Below are 21,157 nucleotides of genomic sequence, written 5' to 3'. Positions count from 1 at the left end.
AACTCTCAGTAGCCCTGGTAGCTCATGTCCACTGTAATCCTAGCTACTCAAGAGGCTGAGATCTGAGGATTTCATGTATATGAAAAGAGCACTTTACCACTAGGCCATCTTCCCAGCCCCGATCTGAGGATTTCAGTTGAAGCCAGCCAGGACAGATAAATGCTGAGATTCTTATCTCCAACTAACCATCAAAAAGCAGGAAGTGGAGGTGTGACTCAAGTGGCAGAGTGCCAGCCTTGAGTGAAAAAGCTGAGAAGAGTGGGAGGCCCTGAGTTCAAGCCCTGGTACTGGCACCTTGGTGAGGTCTCTGCCCACAGGATCTAGGAATTGCACTTTGGGTGCTTATTCCTAAGAAATGAAGCCTTATGTTCACACACATAACACATTTATATGCATCTATGTAGCTGCATACGAACGTAGATGTATGAATATTCACAATGGCTTTATTTTTCATTTTTGTCAATCCTGCAGCTTGAAATCAGGTCTTGGGCTCTCTGTTTCTGACCGTTTTCACTCAAGGCTAGTGCTCTACAACTTGAGTTATTCCTCCAGTCTCCTTTGCATCACTCCTTTTTCAGATAGTCTTGTGCCTCAGACTTTGATCCTCTTACCTCAGCCTCTTAAGTAGCTGGTAATACAGGTGTGCACCACCAGGCCAGGCCCCTTATGTAGCTCTGTGTGTGTGTGTGTGTGTGTGTGTGTGAGTTGTGGGACTTGAACTTGGGGCCTGGGCACTGTCCCTGAGCTCTTTTTGCTCAAGGCTAGCACTCTACCATACTAGCCATAGTGTCACTTCCAGTTTTTGAGTGGTTCACTGGAGATAGTCTCATGGGGAGATGGGGGGTGGGGAGGGATTTTTCTGCCAGGGCTGGCTTCTAACAGTGATCCTCAGATCTCAGCCTCCTGAGCAGCTAGGATTACAGGCGTGAGCCACTGGTTCCTGGCTGTTGTGCATCTTTTTTAAAAGGGTGGTAGAAGAGTCTTGCTGTTTTAAGCCCAGGCTGGCCTCAAGCTTATGATCCTTTTGTCTTAGCTTCTACAGTGTTAAGATTACATACATGTGCCACTACACCCACCCACCATGTTGGTGGTTATACAAACCAACACGTATGACAAGGCTTATTTGGACACACACAGAGTATATGTGACTAGTGACAGCTGAGTGAACTTCAGATGCAAAGAACTTGCAGCTATGCAAGATATTACTGCTGGAGGGGAATTGGGGAAGGGTTCATGGGACTTTCCTGTTTACTCTTAACTTCCCAGGACTCTATGGGGATGGGCAGCTGGGGTGTGCGTGCCCAACCCTTTCAGCCCTGGCAACCAGAAATAGGCCATTCGCCCTTTGTGAAGGAACCTGGAGGCTCTGTATTGGTAAGAAGGAGAGGAGAGACAGAACCACTGAGGGTCTGGGTGTCAGGAGTTATAAATGGGGAGAGAGGACTCCCAGGTAGGCCTCATGGTGGAGATGCTTGCTCATCTCCGGTCCTGGTGGCTCTGCCTGCCCAGGTTGTGCAGCTGGGGGAGCCAGGGCTCTGAGCAGGAGCTCAACACCCCTGTGCTCTGACCAGAAGAGCCTTGGTGGAATAGAGACTGAAAGGCAGGGGTGCTAGGCCCGTGGGGTCAGTGATGGGACTACAGTGTTGGGGCGGGGAGAAAGTAGTCACTGCTCAGGGCCATGGACTCTGGCAAGCATTGGGACGGGGAGGTCTAGAGGAAGAAGCACAAGCAGGCTGCAGAGAGACACTCCTTAAGGCCCCAAACCAGCTGGGTCCAGCTCCAGCCAGTGGTGGGTCTGGGAGGGCAGTTCTCAGTGCCTGGCACGCCGGCTGCCCAGCTGCTGGCTGGGCTGGGTTTAATGGGCTTTGCGATCCTGCCCTTGACAGCCTGCCTTCAGATGTGGTCCCCACACCCCCATTAACCCAGGCCCAAGCCCCAGGGACGCGGGGCAGAGAGCAGGGCCTGACCCCAGGGTGCGGACACTCCCCACTTCGCCCTGCCCCAAGGCTCAGGCGCTGAGATGCCTGGGGTCCCCCCGCCCCCCGCGCCGTCCCGCGGGCAGCAGGACTCAGATCCGAGGACTGGGCACCGGCTCTGTCCACCTTCCGCCGGCCTTCCTGCCAGACCTGTGAGGCTAAGGTTGGCCCGGGATCGCCCACAGCCCCCGGGGAGCCCGCTGTGCGCTCAGAAGGAGGACACGGTGCCTCTCTGAGCTGCAGAATTCCGGGAGCGCGAGGTCTTGGGGCCAGAACGAGGAGGTGGGGGGGGGGTCTCAAGCGGACGACGGTCCGTCTACCTGGGGGGGTGGGGGGCTGACTCAGCTTCCGGCGCCGCCCCCATGGCCGCACGTGACCACCCGAGGCGGCTCCAGGGTGGGCGGGGCGGCACTTAGTCACCCGCCCGCCCGCGCCCTCCCTTCGGCGGCTGCCGCCAGCGCTCCCCGCTCCGTCTAGTCTCAGGCTTCGCGTTACGTCCGCGCTCGTGGCCAGGTAAGGTAAGCGCGATCCGGCCGCGCCCCGCCAGCTAGCCCTGTTTCCGTGGGGGTCCGCGCCAGCGTGGTTCGGACCTCGGATCCTCCCGGCTCCGGCCTCCTCCTGGGAGGCCTCCGCGATTGCCGGCGCGACCCGGATTCGCCAGACCGTTTCCCTTCCGGGAAGTTCAGGGCTACCGGGCGCTGCTGAGTCCCGCCGGGGGGCACAGTTGTGCAAACTTATGGGAAGTTCTTGCCTATCCTGGCTGCTCTCGGAAGTTGCCCGGGACCTCAGGAAGCGCTGGAATCAGAGAAGTGGGTTCCCACTCCCGTGCTGGGACCGGGTCCAGTCGTTCGCTTGTTGGCTCCGCCCCCGGGACACAGGCCCCGCCCCATACCACGCCCACCTCCCCTCCGGGCTCTGGGCCCCGCCCCGCGCCTGCCCTCTGACCCGCCCCGCGCCGCTCGGCTCTTTCCCCGCAGGTTCCCCAGGCGCCGAGGACCCGAGGCTTCCCGGAGGCCCTAGAGCGCGCGGCGCCCCGCCGGGGCCCGGGTAGGGAGGACTCGATCTCGTGGGGCGCGCAGCCGGGGACGCCATGGCCTTCTCCCAGGTGCAGTGCCTGGACGACAACCATGTGAACTGGCGCTCGAGCGAGGCCAAGCCCGAGTTCTTCTACAGCGAGGAGCAGCGGCTGGCGCTCGAGGCGCTCGTGGCCCGCGGCCGCGACGCCTTCTACCAGGTGCTCAAGCGGGAGAACATCCGCGACTTCCTCTCCGAGCTGGAGCTGCGGCGCATTCTGGAGACCATCGAGGTCTACGACCCCGGCTCTGAGAACCCCCGCGCCGCGGCCCGCCCCCAGGAGCCCCAGGACGACGCGGCGGCGACGAGCGACCACCGGGAGGATGGGGCCGTCCCGGAGCCCGAGCCGCCGCCCTCTCTGGAGTACTGGCCCCAGAGATCGGACCGCTCCATCCCGCAGCTGGACCTGGGCTGGCCGGACACCATCGCCTACCGCGGCGTGACCCGGGCCAGCGTCTACATGCAGCCCCCCATCGACGGGCAGGCCCACATCAAAGAGGTGGTTCGCAAGATGATCAGCCAGGCCCAGAAGGTGAGGGGGAGCGGGGCGCGACCCCTGCGCAGGGGCCCTGGGACGGTGACCCTGTTGGCTGCGCACCACATGGGGTCCCCTGCCTGCATGGGGTTCCCTGTGGAAGGCTATCTGCTGCTTTCCTGGCTGTGAGGAGGAACCTTCACGGGGCTCCTCAGAGCCTGCAGAAGAATGGGGGTGTTCTCCAGCAGATGACAGTGGACGTCCCACATCAAAGAATCTTTATGCATGGGTGAAGGTGTTTCTGGTTGATCCAGAGATGATGCCCCTCAGGGCACAAGGCACGTGGGGAGGGGGGGCAGGGATGACACCATGCTTTTCATTAATCTCCCTTCCCATGGCTCTGATTCCCCATGAGCTTTCTGGTGGACAGATTTTGTTGGAGGCTGAGAAGATAAGTGTGGAGATTGAGAGCATCCTAAGTCCATCTGGGGTTGGCTTGAAGACTAAATTAGACCTTAGGTGCTCAAATCTGCCTGTTTCCTAAGCTATGCTGAGTGATATCACATGAGCTCCTTATCCTCTCTGAACACTTTTGTGAGTCTTGCAGTTTATAGTCCCTGTCCAGGCCAGGATGTCTGGGTGGGATAGTGGGATGGGTGGAGTGCTGTGGTCCTCAGCTGTGGTCCTCCAAGGTCCTTGGGCCTTGTCTGTACCTATCTCTTTCCTGCCTGGTCATGGTGGCTACTGTCTGCTGACCCACTGACACACATTGAGAAGCAGTAGCCATACTAGGCCATCGCTGGGCAGTGTCACTGTGACCAGAAATGGAAATGATTACATGTCCCAATGTACTTGATTAGCCCAGGTTGAGGAAGGATGGTGGCTCCCTAAGTCTGACCACTACTCTATCCTGTTTGAGTAGGGCTGCTAAGGTCAGATAGTGGTTTTAGGGGGCATCCTGGCTGCTGGGGCTTGGGGAACTCTTGCCAAGAGACCAAAAGTGGGTCAGGAGCTGAGGAGTTGGCTTGGCTCAGGTTTCCAGAAAGGTGGTGTCCCTGCCCCTCATGGACGGGCAGCTTCAGGTTTCAGGTCTGTATAATGGGGTGGTGAGAGCTCAGGTATTTCTGGCTAAAGTTGGATATCAGGTGCCTGGGAAAAGTGGGTCAGAAAGAAGGATTTTTATAGTTTTCTGGCTGAATAACTCCACACCTGCTCAGTGTGGGAAGGAACTGACACCAGTGCCTTTTGGGGAGGGCTCTAGCTGGTCACAGAACCCAGTGACCTGAAGATTCTATAACCCAGCTGCTGACCCCATTTTCTTTTTCTTTTTCTTTTTTTGTTTTTGCCAGTCCTGGTGCTTGAACTCAGGGCCTTGGCACTGTCCCAGAGCTTCTTTTGCTTAAGGCTAGCACTCTACCACTTGAGCCACAGCGTCACTTCTGGCTTTTTCTGTTTATGTGGTACTGAGGAATGGAATCCAGGCCTTTATGCATGCTAGGCAAGCACTCTACCACTAAGCCACATTCCCAGCCCTGACCCCATTTTCTTTTCTTTCTTTTTTTGGGAGGGGAGGGGGAGATGTGTCTGTCCTGAGGCTTGAACTCAGGGCCTAGACTCTGTCCCTGAGCTTTTGTGCTCTAAGTGTGGGTTCTATCATTTGAGCCACAGCTCCACTTCTGGCTTTTTGGTGGTTAATTGGAGATAGGAGTCTCACTGACTTTCCTGCATGGGCTGGCTTTGAACTGGGATCCTTAGATCCTTAGTTAGGGTTACAGATGTGAGCCACCTATGCCTGGCTCATCTCCAGTTTTAGAATGGAGAAACAGACCTAGGGTGAGGGCTCCCACCACATGAAGGAGTTAGGTGCCACTTTCCAGCTCTGGGTGGGAACAACCCAGGATCTAATCTCACTCAGACAGGATGACAGATGGCCTAGCCAGTGATGGGGCCAGATAGGGGTGCCTGGGGCCAGGCTGGGACACTCAGAGCCTCACTTCCAGCTGGGACCAGCCACTCCAGGCAGGTGTAGAATGAGCCCTGTACCTTCATTTGCATCCCACGAGAGCCTTGAAAGCTGTTGGTGTCACCTGTGTGAGGTGACAGCCAGGGAGATATTGATCTCAGGTGTGAGATCCTATGATGACTTCCAGCAGCCCCAGCAGGTAGGTATTGATCCCTGCATTGAACTCTGCTCTTGTACCTCCAAGCCTGCCCCCCCCCCCATTCAGACAGCAGGGAGTCCTCTGGGGTCTAAGAAGAGGATCCTGAGGTGATTGAAGCCACACCCTTATCTCAGACAGCAAGGCCTGGTGCGGGGATTTTTTCAGGGGCACAGTGCTATATCTTGCGTCTGTCCTTGTGTGAGTTCCTGCTCATCAGCTTGACTGGTACCCCCCCCCCCCCCCGCCTCCCGGCAGGGGCAGGGTAAGGCAGGAACAGGACAGTAGCAATAATAGCTACTGTGGATAGAGGGCCGGGAGCTTTATAATCTCAGCTAGCGTTATCTGCCTTATTTCTCATGTAGAAACTGAGGCTAGACTGGTTAGTCACTGCCCAAGATTACCTAGCTTGTTCTTGGGTGGTGGGTGGGGACCAGGCCCGAGTCACACTGTGATTCTAGGACCTACCTATTGATCCCCCTCCGGGAGTAGGACAGAGTGGCGGGTCAGAATGGCAGGCAGGGCTTGGGAGAGGCTACCGGTAAGATTCCTTACAATCCTCCATCTCTCCTGCTGGCTGCTTCTCAGACTGGCAAGGGCAGGTCCAGGACGCTGTGGGATGCTGACGCTCCGGGTTGCTGACAGGGCGCTTTGCCCGCCTTCACCTCCTGCCTACCCACCTGCCTGCTGGTAGTTCTTCCTGTCTTTTCTCCCCCCATGAGTCACATCTCTTCTCCTCACTCTGTGTGGATCAGGGAGACCCCAACCCCCTAGGCCTGGAGTTGGGAGTTCACTGTCTGGACCACATAGCTGCACTTTGTCCCCCTTCCCACCTGGAATTTTGGGTTGCAGCTGCTGGAGCTGAGTCAGGATGGCCCAACTTGTGGCTCATCTTCACCCTGTGCTGTCGTCAGCCCAGCTGGCAGACCCCAGGGCAGGGAAGTGACACACTCATCCCACGCCAGCTTGGCCGGCCACTGGGGAGTGGCTGTGTTCCTGGCAGGTCCTCCCACTAGATTCCCCCTTCCTACAGAAACTGAGATGGAACTGGGGGTACAGGACAGTACGGGAGCCAGGAGTACAGGCTCAGCCTCTGTCTGGTTGTGGGTTCCAGACTAACTCTGGCTCCTCCCCAGCTTCACTATCCCCTCTGGAAAATGGGTACAGGTGTCAGAGGCGGTGAGGGGTACATTTGGCCTTGATACCTGCTCTCCTGGGATTCCAGGCTCAGGTAGGCCAAGGGAAATGTGGGTCCTGGCTGTGTGGTCCTGAGCTCACAGTCTGTGCTCTCTGAGCTGGCCTTGGTGACTCCATTTCTAGGTGGGAGACCACTTGTCTGCCCTTGCCCCATCCCCCACCTTCCCAACCCCGGGAGCCAGTGATTTATCTGGGGAAAAACCTGCTGGGGTTCAGCTGCATACCAGAGGCCTGTAGAATCACGCCTAGGAGGGCAGAGCTGTAGCCTCCCATGGGGTGAGGCTGGGCCGGGCTCAGCCGGAGTAAGAATAGGTGGCCTAGCAAGTGTCTTCCAGCATACAAGGGCCCACCCTATGATGTGGGATGGAGCCCCTAGTGGGATACCCAGGGAAGGCCCAGGGGCTGGGATGAACCACATTTTTATCATGGGGCGCACAGGAAGGGCCTGGTACCCAGGTGAGCTCCACTGGAACCCAGATCTCTGGTTCTCTTCTGGGAATGGAGACCCAGTGAAGTTAAGTTTTTCTTTTTCCCAAGACCACAGAGCAGGATGGAAATCGAGCCCAGGTTTCATGGTGCCTGATTGCCCCCACATCCTTTCTGTCATAGCCCTGCCTTCGCCTACTCAAGTCCTGGCCTACAGCTTGGCTCCAAGAGAATAAAAGCAGCTTAATGAGGCATTTATTAAATGCCAACTATATGTCAGGTGCTGAGCCGGCACTTTACATACACTGTGTAATCTTTGCTCTGACTCTATAAAGCAGAGTTACCTTCTTTGTCCCAAAGACAATGAAAGCAACTGAGACTTAGTGGGGCTCAGAGAGGGTGGGTAACTTGCCCAAGGTAACAGAGCCTGGAAGAACTAGAGGAACATGGCCCAGAAGCTGGGGTGAACATCTGGAGCAGCCATACTCAGCTCACAGGCTGTTGTTTCTGAGCCCTGAGCCCTGACAGGTATAAGTAAGCCCCACTCCTGCCCCTCCTGACTCTGGACAGGAGGTGAGTTCAGGGTCCTGGAACCCCAAAGCCAGGACACCTGTTTTGTTTTTGTTTTTTTGTCCAAGAACCCACAGCAGGAAGGAGATGAGACTCTGAACACTGGGCCAGGCAGCACAACCCATGTCCCACACTTACATATGACAGTGGTCCGTAAGGTTGTGTTGCCTAGTGATATCAGGTACTCACGTGCCAGCCTCATGCTGACATCTAACAGTGCATTCCTCCCAATGGATCCCTTCATTAAGCTGCACACGGCTGGACCAGGATAACCCAACACCTCCTGGGGCCCCAGGGTGGAGGTGGCCCCGGCTCCCTTGGCAGTGGGCAGGGGAGTGGCCTCCTGCCTGCCGTGGCAGCTCCCAGCCAGGGCCCTGCCTGCCTGGGTGGGGAAGCATCTGATATCATAATCCCAGGTGTTGGCCCTGTCTCCTCCGGAGCCTCCTTCCCCACGTCTTAATTGAGAGTTACGGAGAGTGAGAGCGGCCCTGCAGGAAGGAGCCCTTCCTTCATGGCTGCCAGTACCGCCCTGCTTGTGTCACGGATGAGGAGGCTGAGGTTCTGAGCGGGCCAGAGCCTGCCAGAGGTCATACAAGGGCCTGTGGTAGGGCCGGGTCGGGACTGGCCTCAAGATGAGGGTCTCTCCTCCCTGCTGCATAGCTCTGGGCTTGGTTCTCCATCTGTAGACTGGTTACTAGTATGGACGAAGCGATAGATTTGAGTCCTGAGGCTCTGAGGGTTTCCCGCAGACCCTGGGCTGGACGAGCTGCTTCATCCTCCTTTCCTGGGGTCTGACAACGGCTGGGCTCAGCCCTGATGACCTTGAATAAGGCATTGCTGGGCCAAACATCCAGGCAGGCTAGGATGCCTGCTGATCTCAGAGTGCAGTTCTAGACCTCACAGAAGCCCTTCAAATCTGTGCTTGTGTGGTTTTACAGTGTGATTCTCGTCGTTTCCCGGGGTGCTCTGGCTGGATCCGCCCCTGCACCCCCTCCCACCCAGCCTGGGACTGAGGCCTCTTGTGGCCACTGGACACAGCTCGGTCCCCATCTCTGCATTCATGAGCCTGGGGAAGAGGCCTGTCTCTGGGATCCGTGGAAGTCTTAAGTCTATGGCAGCACCCCACGCCCTGGGCTTACCTGCCTGCCCAGACTCCAGGTCCCAGGGCTGTGGGTGTGACCAGCTTACTGACTGGGAGCCTGTGTAGCCATTTGGCACTCTGGAGGCCTTAGCTTCCTTTAATTGGCCTTAATGAGGCTTCCTTCCTAATAGGGCAGGGCTGCTGTGAGAAGCTAGCTGTCAGACAGGGAGGGACTCAGAGCCATCCGGTCCACTGTGCACTTTAGCAAGAAGAGAAACTGAGGCTTAAGCAACCTGCTGCATAGGGGTGAGGGTGCCCAGGGCAGGCCTGGAAAGCTGAGGCTGGCAGTTTAAAGGGGAAGGGACTCTGGGGGGGTCAGGGGGTTTGGTCAGAGCTAGACGTGGACATGAAAATTTCCACCTTTCTTGGTCCTCTAAGAAGTCTCTCTCTCTCTCTCTCTCTCTCTCTCTCTCTCTCTCTCTCTCTCACACACACACACACACACACACACACACACGCACACATACATACATACAGTCCGAGCATGGGTTGTCCTTGTCATCCTCCCTTCTTTGCTTAGCCCTCTCTAGACCAGTCCTCTTTGTGACAGCCTGAGGATTGTGTGGGAAACTGGTTTGGACAGTGCCAGGAGCCCGGGGGACCACCACCCAGGGATCATTTCCTAAGTACTCCACTGGCCATAGATCTCTAGGTGGAGGGCCTGTTTGTCTACTCGTCGGTGGCCGTGCTGATTTCAGCGGTCCCCCTGCAAGCATCTCTTGATATGAGCAGTTTGTTTTCCTTCTGGCTACTTGCAAGATTTCCTATTACTGATTCTAAGTGGTTTGATTATGATGCACTGTAATTTAATTTTCTTCCTGTCTCTCCTGCTTGAAAGACATTAAACCTGTGGATTTAGTTTTCATCAAATGTGGAACTGCCTTGGTCATTATTGCTTCAAGAAGATTTTCTGCCTCTTTTCTCCCTCCCAGTTCCTGTAGCCTTTGGATTCCCACTCCATACATGTTAGACCCCAGTGTGCTGATGGCCCAACCATGATTCTTCAGTCTCTTTCTGTGTATCATTGTGGGTATGCTTCCTGTCTATACCTTCACGTTCACTAATCTTTTCTTTTTTTTTTTTTTTTTTTTTTTTTTTTTGCCAGTCCTGGGCCTTGGACTCAGGGCTTGAGCACTGTCCCTGGCTTCTTCCCGCTCAAGGCTAGCACTCTGCCACTTGAGCCACAGCGCCGCTTCTGGCTGTTTTCTGTATATGTGGTGCTGGGGAATCGAACCTAGGGCCTCGTGTATCCGAGGCAGGCACTCTTGCCACTAGGCTATATCCCCAGCCCCCACTAATCTTTTCTTTTCTTTTTTTGCCAGTCCTGGGCCTTGGACTCAGGGCCTGAGCACTGTCCCTGGCTTCTTCCCGCTCAAGGCTGCTAGCACTCTGCCACCTGAGCCACAGCGCCCCTTCTGGCCGTTTTCCATATATGTGGTGCTGGGGAAGCGCTCTTGCCACTAGGCCATATTCCCAGCCCCTCACTAATCTTTTCTTTCATAAGGTTGAAGCTATTATTGGTTCTACCCAGTACATTTTTCATCTCTTGAGGTTCCATTTGTGTGTGTAAAATACTGGAATTTGAAATTTGAACTCAGGGCCTCATGCTTGCCTTGAGGTTCAACTTGTGTGGTGTGTGTGTGTGTGTGTGTGTGTGTGTGTGTGTAAGTAAAGTACTGGGGTTTGAACTCATGGCCTCATGCATGCTAGGCACTCTATCACTTGAGCCATAGATCCAATCTTTTTTGCTTTAGTTATTTGTCCAGCAGAGTTTCGTATTTTTTACTTGGGACAACCTCAGACCATTATCCTTCTATGTAGACTTCCTGCAATAGCTAGTGTTATAGGTGTGTACCATCATGCCTATCTTTCTCTTTGTGTGTGTGTGTGTGTATGTGCGTGTGCACGTGTGTGTGTGTGCCGGGGCAAGTCTTGGGGTTTCAACTCAGGGCATGGGTACTTTCTGAACTCCTTTTGTTCACTCTACCACTTGAGCCACAGCTCCACTTCCAGCTTTTTCTGCTTATGTGGAACTGAGGAATCCAACCCAGGACTTCATGCATTGCAAGGCAAGCACTCTACCACTAAGCCACATTCCCACCCCACCCCCCCAGCTTGCTCTTTGAGATAGGGTCTTGCTAAGTTTTTGCCTGAACTGGCCTCAAACTGTGATCCTTCTATCTACTTAGGTCTCTTGGGTCACTTTGATTTAAAAAAGGATTTTTTTTTTCAGTCCTAGGCCGTGAACTCATAAAAAAGGATTTTTTTCTTCTCAATTCTTTGTATGTCTGGTGATTTTTCGATTGAACAGATTTTAGCTATTATTGGCTACTGGTGTTTGTTTATTCCTTTAACTTTTTTTCTTTTTCTGTTTGTTTTGTGCTGATATTAGGGTTGAACTCAGAGCCTGGGTGCTGTCCTTTAGCTTCCCCCCAAACCCCCCCCTCCCCAAAGCTAGTGCTCTACTACTTGAGTCATAGTTCCACTTTGGCTTTTTAAAGATTAGTTGGAGATAACAGTCTTATGGACTTCCCTGCCCAGGTTGGTTTCAAACTGCAGTCCTCAGACCTCAGCCTCTCAAGTAGCTAGATTCTAGGTGTGAGCTTCCTTGAACTCTTTTAGAGCCTTGTTCTGGCATGCAGTCTTGGAAGCAAGTTACCCCACTTTGATGCTTGATCCCAGGAAGGACCTCATGCATGCCAGACTCTACCACTGGCTTAGACCTTCAGCCCCATTCTAACACTTTTTTTTTTTTTTTGGCCAGTCCTGGGCCTTGGACTCAGGGCCTAAGCACTGTCCCTGTCCCTGGCTTCTTCCCGCTCAAGGCTAGCACTCTGCCACTTGAGCCACAGCGCCGCTTCTGGCCGTTTTCTGTATATGTGGTGCTGGGGAATCGAACCTAGGGCCTCGTGTATCCGAGGCAGGCACTTTTGCCACTAGGCTGTATCCCCAGCCCCCCATTCTAACACTTTTGACTCTTTCTCTTCAGCCTTATTAGGGAGGACCAGAGCAGACTAGGGTCAGAATAGGAACATTGTGGACCACAGGCCAAATCGAACCTGCCACCAGCTTTATAAATAATGGCAAAACACATGTACATACTGTCTGTGGCTACTTGCATGTTAGAATGGCGGATATGAATAGTTGTGACAATTATATGACTTAGAAAAGCCAGCTATTTACTTTCCAGTCCTCTGTAGAGGTTTTCCTGAGCCTGGCCTAGGGTGCATTGCCTACTGCTTAGGCATACTCTCTGAGGACTGCCCCCAGGCACTGTGTGTGAGGAGGGCGCTCCACCCCCCCCCCCCCCCCCACCGCCCCGGCTGGGGCAACATGAAGTGTTGCTGGTTCTGTGCATCTGCCGGCAGTTGCTCCAGCTTCTCTTCTCTGGTGGTTCTCTACCAGCCTCCATTGTTTCCTTTCTTGTATGTGCTGTTTAGTCATCAGCTGGGGACACAGGTCTCAGGAGTGTGCCCTGTATATCTCTGCCCCATCATTACCCTGTCCTACAAATCCCACCTGCCACTGAATGAACCTGGTCTCTTCTTTTGGGACCATGCTACAGCCTGGAGGCAGCTGGTGCTTCTGCTCTGTGCTGCACCACCTTTTGCCCTTGGGGTGTGTGTGTGATAGAGTGTGAACACGGGACCTGGACACTATCCCTGAGCTTGGTGTGTGTATATGAGTGAGATAGAATGTGAATGCAGGGCCTGGACACTATCTCTGAGCTTTTCTGTTCAAGGCTAGTGCTCTACTACTTTAAGCCACAGCTCTACTTTTAGTTTTCTGTGGTTAATTGGAGATAAGCGTCTCATGGACTTCCCTGCCCCGGCTGGCTTCAAACCAAAATCCTCAGATCTCAGCCTCCAGAGTAGCTAGGATTATAGGTGTGAGCCACCAGCTCCTGGCTTGCCTTTGACTTTGTAGTGCCCAGGGGAATATTTTATGATACATTTATTTATTTATTTATTTATTTATTTTTAATTTTTTTTGCCAATCCTGGGCCTTGGACTCAGGGCCTGAGCACTGTCCCTGGCTTCTTTTTGCTCAAGGCTAGCACTCTGCCACTTGAGCCACAACGCCACTTCTGGCCGTTTTCTGTATATGTGGTGCTGGGGAATTGAACCCAGGGCTTCATGTATATGAGGCAGTTTTTTTTTTTTAACTTTTTTCCTTAAGTTTGATGCTATACCACTTGAGCCATACCTCAACTTCCAGCCTTTTTTTGTGCCAGTACTGGGGCTTGAACTCAGGACTGAGGCACTGTCTTTTAGCTTGTTTTGCTTAACACCGGTGCTCTACCACATGAGCCACAGTTCCACTTTTTGCTTTTTAGGTGGTTAATTGGAAGTAAGAAATTCACAGACTTTTCTGCTTGAGCTGGCTCTGGCTTCCAACCATGATCCTCAGATCTCAGCCTTCTGAGTCATTAAGATTACAGCTGTGCGCCATCAGCATCTGGCTAACTTCTGGCTTCTTGATGTTTGTCTGATTTTGAACAATGATCCTGAGCTCTCAGCTTCTGGAGTAGCTAGGTTTATGAGTGTGAGCCACCAGGCCTGCCTCTGTGGTGCCAACCTTCCTTGTAAGTGAATCTACAACACTCCCTGGTTCCTCTAAGCAGCCCTGGATGGCCAGAGGAAAGCAGCGGCAGGCGTGATCACCCCTGGCCTGTTCACACACAAGGCAGTGGGAGCCCAGTGCAGCAGGACTCTGTTAGTGGGGTGAGGAGTGGGGTGACTGCAGCTGCCCTTGGCTGGTCCCATGCCAGCTCCCCTGTGTTCATGCACTTCCTCCTCCAACAGCCTTGGGTGTGGAGATTGTCACATTGTCATTATCCCCCAAAGGAAGGTGAGGTACTTGCCTGACGTCACTGTGCTGCCTAGGAGCAGGTGTGATGGGAACCAGATGGGTCCAGAACCCACACCGTCCCAGCAAAGGACAGACCCAGATTTGCAGCTTCTGTCCCCATCCCACCTCCCCTATGGAGAAGATTACTTGTTCCCAGTGTGTACTCTGTGGAGGCCACTTGGGGACTCCAGGGAGTCTGGGGTGTGTCTCTCCACTGCTGGCTCCCTGAGCACCTGCAGGGGGCTCCACAGTCTGTCACTGGAAACCCTTCCCTAGTCCCATCTCAGGGTCCAGGCCTGGAGGGACTTGCTGCTTTGGCATCACCAGAAATGCACAAGTGATAGATAACATGCTTAATTCAGCCAGATGGGCCAGAGCAATGAGCTATGGGCAGTACTCAAGTTGGGTTTCAAAGGATGGATGGATAGAAGTTGTCTAGAAAGAGGCAGAATTAGTAAGCACCTGCCAGGAAGCAGCTTGTATAGAGAACTGGTGGTCTGAGGCAGGGTGTTTTAGAAAGAGGATCTTGGGATCCCAAGAGAGGCTGCCGCAGAAGCTGGGCTGTGCATAGCGCTTTCTTAGCTGTGTTTACACCGGCTGCCTGTCTTATAGGCCTCCTCCTCCTCAGCACTTCCTGGAAGGCCTGTCTACCCACTGTGTCTGAGGGTGTTTTTGCTCCACTGAGTGGAGTCTAGGGCACAGGCAGTCTAGAAACTGTTGTGGGTGCTGGGAGCAGCAGGCTCATGTCCACACTTGGCCGGCAGGAGTCTGTGGGATGCTAGAGGATGTGGTGAGCTGCTCTGGCTGGCCCAGACGGGCCCTGCTAGGCCCCGGAGGCAGAGCACAGCCAGGACAGGCCTTAGACAATCTTGTCCAGCACCCCACTTCACAGATGTAGAAACTGAGACCCAGAGAGGGGATACAGCTCACTCCCAGGCCTGACTTGAGCCCAGAGCACCAGTGCTGGGCCTTGCTGGGGGTCTTAGGCTGGGGCATGGGAGGGTCCTGGTGTTGTCCTCTGTGGGTGATGGAGCTAGGAGAACATAGGGAATCTGGGCCCATAGCCCCATTTGGCAGATGAGGAAACTGAGGGCCCAGGAGGGCTTGGCTTTGCCGGGCCTTGTTGCTGCAGTCCCTTCTGGGCCAAGCTGCTTTAGTCTTGCCTTTACTTGATGGAAACTTCCAGAGCCCCACCCCCAGGCTAGGCTTTGTGCTGGGCTCTGCCCCTTGATGAGCTCATTGTCACCTATGAGCTGGGTTGTCCAGGCAGGTGAGGAGGCCAGGGTGTGAAGCCACCTGTCAGTTTCCTCATCTGGAAAGTGGGAGGGGGAACTACTGCTGGCAGGCTGTGGGAACATCACACAAGGTGACCTCCGCTGAGAACACAGTTGAGCAGCACAAAGCCAGGACTGGCTCCGTCTTGCAAGCATCTGGTATGGCTGATGGGGTACAGCGTCTGGGTTCCAGTCCCACAAACAGATTCGACTCCCTGCTTTCCATCTACAAAGCTGCCAGGGCATGACAGGCCTCAAGGACCTCTAAGGAACCTTTGTGATCTAAATGTGGACAGACCAGGCTGTGGTGGCTGCTGAGGGGTGCCCAGTTGCTCCTCCTCCCCACTGAGTGTCATCTCCAAGTGGAGGAGCACCAGCCAGCCCCTCCCACCTCAACATCATCTCAGAGTCGAGAGCTCCCAGCAGCTCCTCCCACCCCAGCATAATTTCAGAATCAGAGAGCACCCACTTCTCAGTCCTAGGGCACCAGGAAGCCTCCCGTTCCAGCATTATTTCGGAGTTGGGGAGTACCAGGCAGCGCCCTCATATCATCTCAGAATTGGAGAGCCAGGTAGCCTCTCCCACTCCAGCATCATCTCAAGAGTCAGGGAACACCAGGCACCCCCTACATCATCTCAAAGTCCTAGAACACCATACAGCCTCTCCTACCCTAACATTATTTCAGAGTCGGGGAGCACCAGACAGTACCCCCATGTTATCTCAGAGTCAGGAGCACTAGGAAGCTCCCCACATCAGTATGATCTCAGAGTTGGGGAGCCAACACTCAGTCATAGTACCTCTCTAGGACCCCCCTTGGGGAGCAGGCTCAGTGGATCCAGCTTTGCATCAGCCAGGTCCTGGATCAGATCCCCTGCCTGGCTGAGGACAACACCCCTCCAGGGGCAGGTGTATATGGGGCTGGTCCTGCTGGTGCAGGTCCTCAGTCCAAGCCCAGGGCAGAGGCCTGGTAGCAGCCATGACGGATTTGGGGTTGGGGAGGAGCTGGGGTGCAAGCCTTAGGGCAGAAGGGTGTTGTTGGCTGCGCCCCATTTGGCTCCTTTGCAAGGCGACACGTGAAGCTGTTTGTCTGCCTGGGAGTGGCTTCTCTGAGGGACTGTGGAGCTGGAGAGGCTGGGGCGCTCTGGGATTCCAGGCCAGAGGTCCTTGCTGCCACCATAGCCATCCATCCCACTCAGCTGGTATGGGGTCCAAGGTTACTGGGAGCCCCCAACAGCTGGCCCGTGTCTCTTTGTCCTGCTTTCTACCTTGTCGTGCAGTCTCTGGCCTTGGTTTAAACACCTCCTGGGTTGAGGTGCTCACTCTCTTGAGAGCTGTCTAGCTTCAGGATACTTGGAGATTGGGGGGAAGAATACTCCCTTACCCCATACCATCTTCCCTTTGACTTGCCCTGCCAACCCAGCCTCACATCCACTCTGTACCCCTTGCCCCCACACAGCCCCTAAGAGGCTCAAAGACAGTGAATGACCATCCCCTCAGAGGACACAAAGTCCAGTTGTGCCCTACACCTTCACTCAGGGCAGACCAACACCTGCCAGACCCCAAAGACTCATCCAAAACACAGGGCTGGAGAGCAGCTCTAGCCAAAAACTCATCCAAAACACAGGGCTGGAGAGCAGCTCTAGCCAAAAACTCATCCAAAACACAGGGCTGGAAAGCAGCTCTAGCCAAAAACTCATCCAAAACACAGGGCTGGAAAGCAGCTCTAGCCAAAAACTCATCCAAAACACAGGGCTGGAAAGCAGCTCTAGCTGGCCAGGCCTTGCCCCTGCTTGCCACAGGACCTCCAGCAAGCCCCAGGATCTCACCAAGCCTGCTTGCCCAGGTGTGTGCTGGGATCTCACCACCATGGTGCTTGCAAGAGGATGGGGTAGGGGCTGAGAGGACTTAGCGCAAACAGTTGTGTGCCAGGTACGTGATGGGAAAAGGCAGCACACGAGCATCCCCTCTTCAAAACCCTCCTTCAGCTCGGAGTCTTTCAACAAGCATTGCTGTACCTGAGTGCACCCGCTGAGAGTAGTAGTAGCCTGTAGTAGTGATGAGAAGATGGCCCAGAGAGGTTAAGGGTTTTGCTCAGGACTATGTTACACAGCAAGTCCATGGCAGGGCAAGCCTCATGCTTTTCTGTGCAGGAGTTTGGGTCTTGATGCCAGATGAGCAGCAGGCATCAGCAGGAGCCTAAGGCTTGGGAGGAGCCCAGATGGGCCTGCAGGGGCCAGCCTGGTGAGCGTACTGTGGGTGTGCAGGCACATCCCCAGTAGGCTCCAGGTAGCCCTTGTCACCTCATAAGCACAGATCCCAGAGGAGGGCACTTCCAGGCATCATAGCAGGGTGTGGCAGTGAGCTCTGCTCTCTGGCCTGGGTAGGTTCCAGCCTGGCTGTCGTTAGCTCTCTATGTGGCCTGGGGCTGGTCTCTGTCAGGTTTCTATTTTCAGTCTCAGGGGCACTGGGACCAGCTGTGAAGGGCAGGGGTGGCAGCTTGGAGTGCTGGGGTTGGTTCAGCAGTGCCAGGTCGCTGTGATGGGCACCAGCCTGTGCTTCCTGGAGCCGGGCCTTACCTGGTGCTGGTCCATACTTATTCTGCCCTGGGCCTTTACTCCTCAACCCTCTGCCAAGCTAGGGAAGTTGGGGCTAGTGATGGGCTGGGATAGAGTAGGGTCAGTGATTGCACTTAGACCTCCAGGGCTTCACTCAGATCCAGGTCCTGGTGAGGGGGGGGGGGTCACCTGTGTGGTAGGGACAGGTGATGTCAGCACACACATGCTGGAATAGGCTCTATCCAGACCAGACAGAAGCAGTAGCTACAAAGGAGGCCTGCCCAAGTGCACTGCAGCCCAGGGACCCAGGAGGCCCTGGTGAATGGCCATGCCAGCCCTTACCCTTCTTGATGCTGAGACAAACGAGATCTGTCTCAGCATTGCTAAGTACTTAGACATTGCAGTGCATAGCCAGACCTGGCTGAGGAAGGTGACCCAAGAGTGGGGCAGCAGGATGCCTGGGCCGAGTCCTGGGTGAACCCTCCTGTGTCACAGCACAGGCAAGGAAGGAAGAGCTGGTGGCAGGCTAAGCCACTGTAGGGTCAGCAACAGACCTTGGAGGACAGTCTTCCCAGGCTGCCTGGAGGACCTTCGCTCCCCCTTGTACATGCCTTTTGTCCAGTGCTGGCCCTAGAACAGCAGGCCCAGAGAGACCCCAGTCCTGAGGTGCTGAGGGCCAGGTAGTGTACTGGGACTCCTTGACAGAGGTGACTGGGAGGGCTTCTGTCCCCCTCTGCTGCTCTGGCTGATAGCCTGGTTGCTCTCTGCTCTTAGGTGATAGCTGTGGTCATGGACATGTTCACCGACGTGGACATCTTCAAGGACCTGCTTGATGCCGGCTTCAAGAGAAAAGTGGCTGTGTACATCATCGTGGACGAGAGCAACGTCAAGTACTTCCTACATATGTGTGAGCGGGCTTGCATGCACCTTGGACACCTCAAGGTGAGCCGGCTCCCTGCCTAACCGGGTGGCCAGAGGGCAAGGATCATATAGTCCATCAACAAATATTCTTGAGTACTTGCCTGTTGTGCACAGATCCCTGTACTGGGTACACAAGAGTTCAGGGATCCTGGAGCATCTTGCCAAGTGGTCTCATAGCTTGAATGCCCTGAGGGACAGGACACTCACCACCTCATAGGCAGATAAGATAAATGCTGATTAACTGCCTTCTGACCAGGTGCGGGAGCTCGAGCCAGGTACATGTTGTTTCAAAGCACCCGTGCCACACAGGTAACCTGGTTGCGTGCATACCTCTGGTGGCAGGTGCATGCTTGCTGCTCTTTGGCAGCTCATGCTCATCAGGAAGTCTTTCTTGGGTTAGACTCACATATCTCCTTATGATGTCCACCTGCTGGGTCAAGGATCAGGCTCAGGCCAAGGTCAGAGTTGAAGCGGCCTTGAAATCCAGTAGGACAGAGGATAGGGAAGGCAGCGTATGGGACTCGGGGTGGCCTGGGTTCTCAGCACTGCTTTGCTGTGCGTCTTTCAGCTTGTCACCTCCCCACTCTGGGCTCTAGGGTCTCATTGGTTTCCAGGAGAGCAGATGAGTTGGTGCAGCCGGGTTCTTCCACTCGGACACACTGGCCCTTGCCGCTGCCTTGCTTGGGGTAGAGGAGACCCCTCTCCTACCCAGCCCTTGCTTGGCACCTGTTGTATGCAGAACTTGCCTGAAAACAGAGCCATATGGCTAATGCTTCAGTAGAGTGGGCCATGACTTGGCTTATTTAGTCCTCCTCACAACCCAAGTGGTATGGGGGTTGTATCACTACCTGTAAGTTAGAGACGAGGGAGTGGCAGGGCCAACCCCAGGCTCCTCAGGCTCAGCAAGAGCCTTTGTCAAGTCTTAAGTTCCCAGGCCTGCAGGTCCTAGAAGGGGGGGCAATGGACAGATGCTGGGCTCGTTAATGAGGCCTGGGCTCCATGCCTGTAATTTGTTAACACCTCCCCCAGCCAACTCCTTTCAAGTGGGTATAAGTTCTCTGCTGAGCGCTCTCATTTCCGAGACATTTATTTTCATGTGGTCTCCCTGGGGAGTTGACTCTATGCCTCCCTGCCACCAGGTAATTAGCACCTGGAATTGGCTCTGGTGGCAGAAAGCTCATGCTGGGTAGACACAGCATAGAAAAAGTGACTTTTGGAATGTGACTGTTCTGCAGGCAGCTGCAGGCCTTGTGTACTTACTTGCTGTATGCCCAGTGGGTGCTTTATGTGTGTTATGTCTCAGCACACTTGTCCCCCAGTGTGAGATGCAGACAAAGGGCTTAAGCCTGTGGGGTTAGGGGTGTCCTAACCTAGGGGTTCCACAAGAGGCCACAGTCCCCACTAGGTGCCCACTGCTCCTTCTCAGCAGAGCAGCCCCCCACCCCCTGCCTGGGTTTTTTGAATCTCAGGGAAGTTGGAGGTGTGTGGGGTACAATTAGGTCCATATCAGGCTCCCTGCCCATGGCTTCAGAGGAGCCCCCAAGCCAGAGGATGGGTTCCCATAAGACACATGAGGCAACTGAGGGAGGTCATGAAATATGGTGCTACGTTGAGGGGTAAACCTAACAGCCAACAGGGAGAAGTGGGCTCCAGTGGGGACAGCAGAGATCCCGGGTCTGCACAATATCCGGATACTGTCCCTCTGGGCTCTGTGACTTTCTGTGGGATTGGGCACGTGGGTGCCCCTCTCTGGGCCTCCAGGGCCTCATGGCAAGAACCCTGGCTCCTAGGGCTGCTTGGGGATGAAATGAAAGAACAGTGGTTGATAGGGCTGTCTATGTGCCTAGCACAGTTCTGCTGCTACTAACAATCTGTTCTTAACCCCAGGCTTGGGGCAAGGGCAGGGCAGGGGCCTGGGTGTGAGGCCTGCTCCGACCCCCAGCCCTTCAGCTGACCCATGACCATCAAGGTAGAGAGGATGCAGCCTGCCCTATGGACCATGTCCCAGCCTGCCCCACTTGGCTGCCTCCCTCTCTGGGAAGTTGATGTGCCCAGGAACCACACAGCTGCCTGGGAAAGTGTAACACAGGCTTCTTCATTCTCACCTCTGTGCTAGCCCCCTCCATGGCCCTGGGAAAGTGGCCAGAGGCATAGCCTGGCAGGTGTCACTCCATGGAAGGCCTGCCTGCTTGCCTACCTGGCTAACCTCCCTTCCCGCCGGCTGGCTGGGCCTGGGCCTGTCTGGGGAGTACTTCCTATGCAGTAATCCGAACCTGCCCTCCACCCAGCCCTGCAGTGACCTGCCCCCTGAAAACCTGGGCCCAGGGTACAGCCTGTACCTGGTGGGATCATGTTTGTGACTGCAGGGATGTCAGGTGACAGTCTGAGGAGACACTAAGAGCCAGGACTGAGCCCTGACTGCCAGTGCTTGGTCACCTTGGGTAGTCATCTTTCTGAGCCTCTCTCCATTGCCTGTCTGAAAACATGCCCACCATCATCTATGCATCAGTGCTATGATGCAGAGCAAAGGAGGCATGA

The 21,157-nt window shown here is 54.9% G+C and overlaps 2 protein-coding genes and 1 long non-coding RNA gene across 3 annotated transcripts in view; 1 reads left to right on the top strand and 2 right to left on the bottom strand.

Moving 5' to 3' along the window:
- Slc5a10 (solute carrier family 5 member 10) overlaps positions 1-21,157 on the bottom strand; it is a 69,060-nt gene that overhangs the window by 8,984 nt on the left and 38,919 nt on the right. The window lies entirely within an intron of this gene.
- On the bottom strand, positions 965-15,562 carry LOC125366238. Its single transcript, XR_007213823.1, has 3 exons — positions 13,944-15,562; positions 13,046-13,050; positions 965-1,849 (listed from the first exon to the last, which is right to left on the bottom strand). It is a non-coding gene; the product is annotated as an uncharacterized LOC125366238 (long non-coding RNA).
- The window catches only part of Fam83g (family with sequence similarity 83 member G), a 28,592-nt gene continuing 10,320 nt past the window's right edge, over positions 2,886-21,157 (top strand). The window contains exons 1-2 of the mRNA XM_048366804.1: positions 2,886-3,582; positions 18,473-18,640. Of these exons, the coding sequence (XP_048222761.1) occupies positions 3,067-3,582; positions 18,473-18,640 (684 nt within the window). The 5' untranslated portion in view covers positions 2,886-3,066. The remainder of the gene's footprint in view (positions 3,583-18,472; positions 18,641-21,157) is intronic.

This window comes from Perognathus longimembris, chromosome 17, assembly GCF_023159225.1.
Source record: "Perognathus longimembris pacificus isolate PPM17 chromosome 17, ASM2315922v1, whole genome shotgun sequence".
Lineage (NCBI taxonomy): Eukaryota > Metazoa > Chordata > Mammalia > Rodentia > Heteromyidae > Perognathus > Perognathus longimembris.
This window is presented reverse-complemented; position numbering and strand designations above follow the sequence as displayed.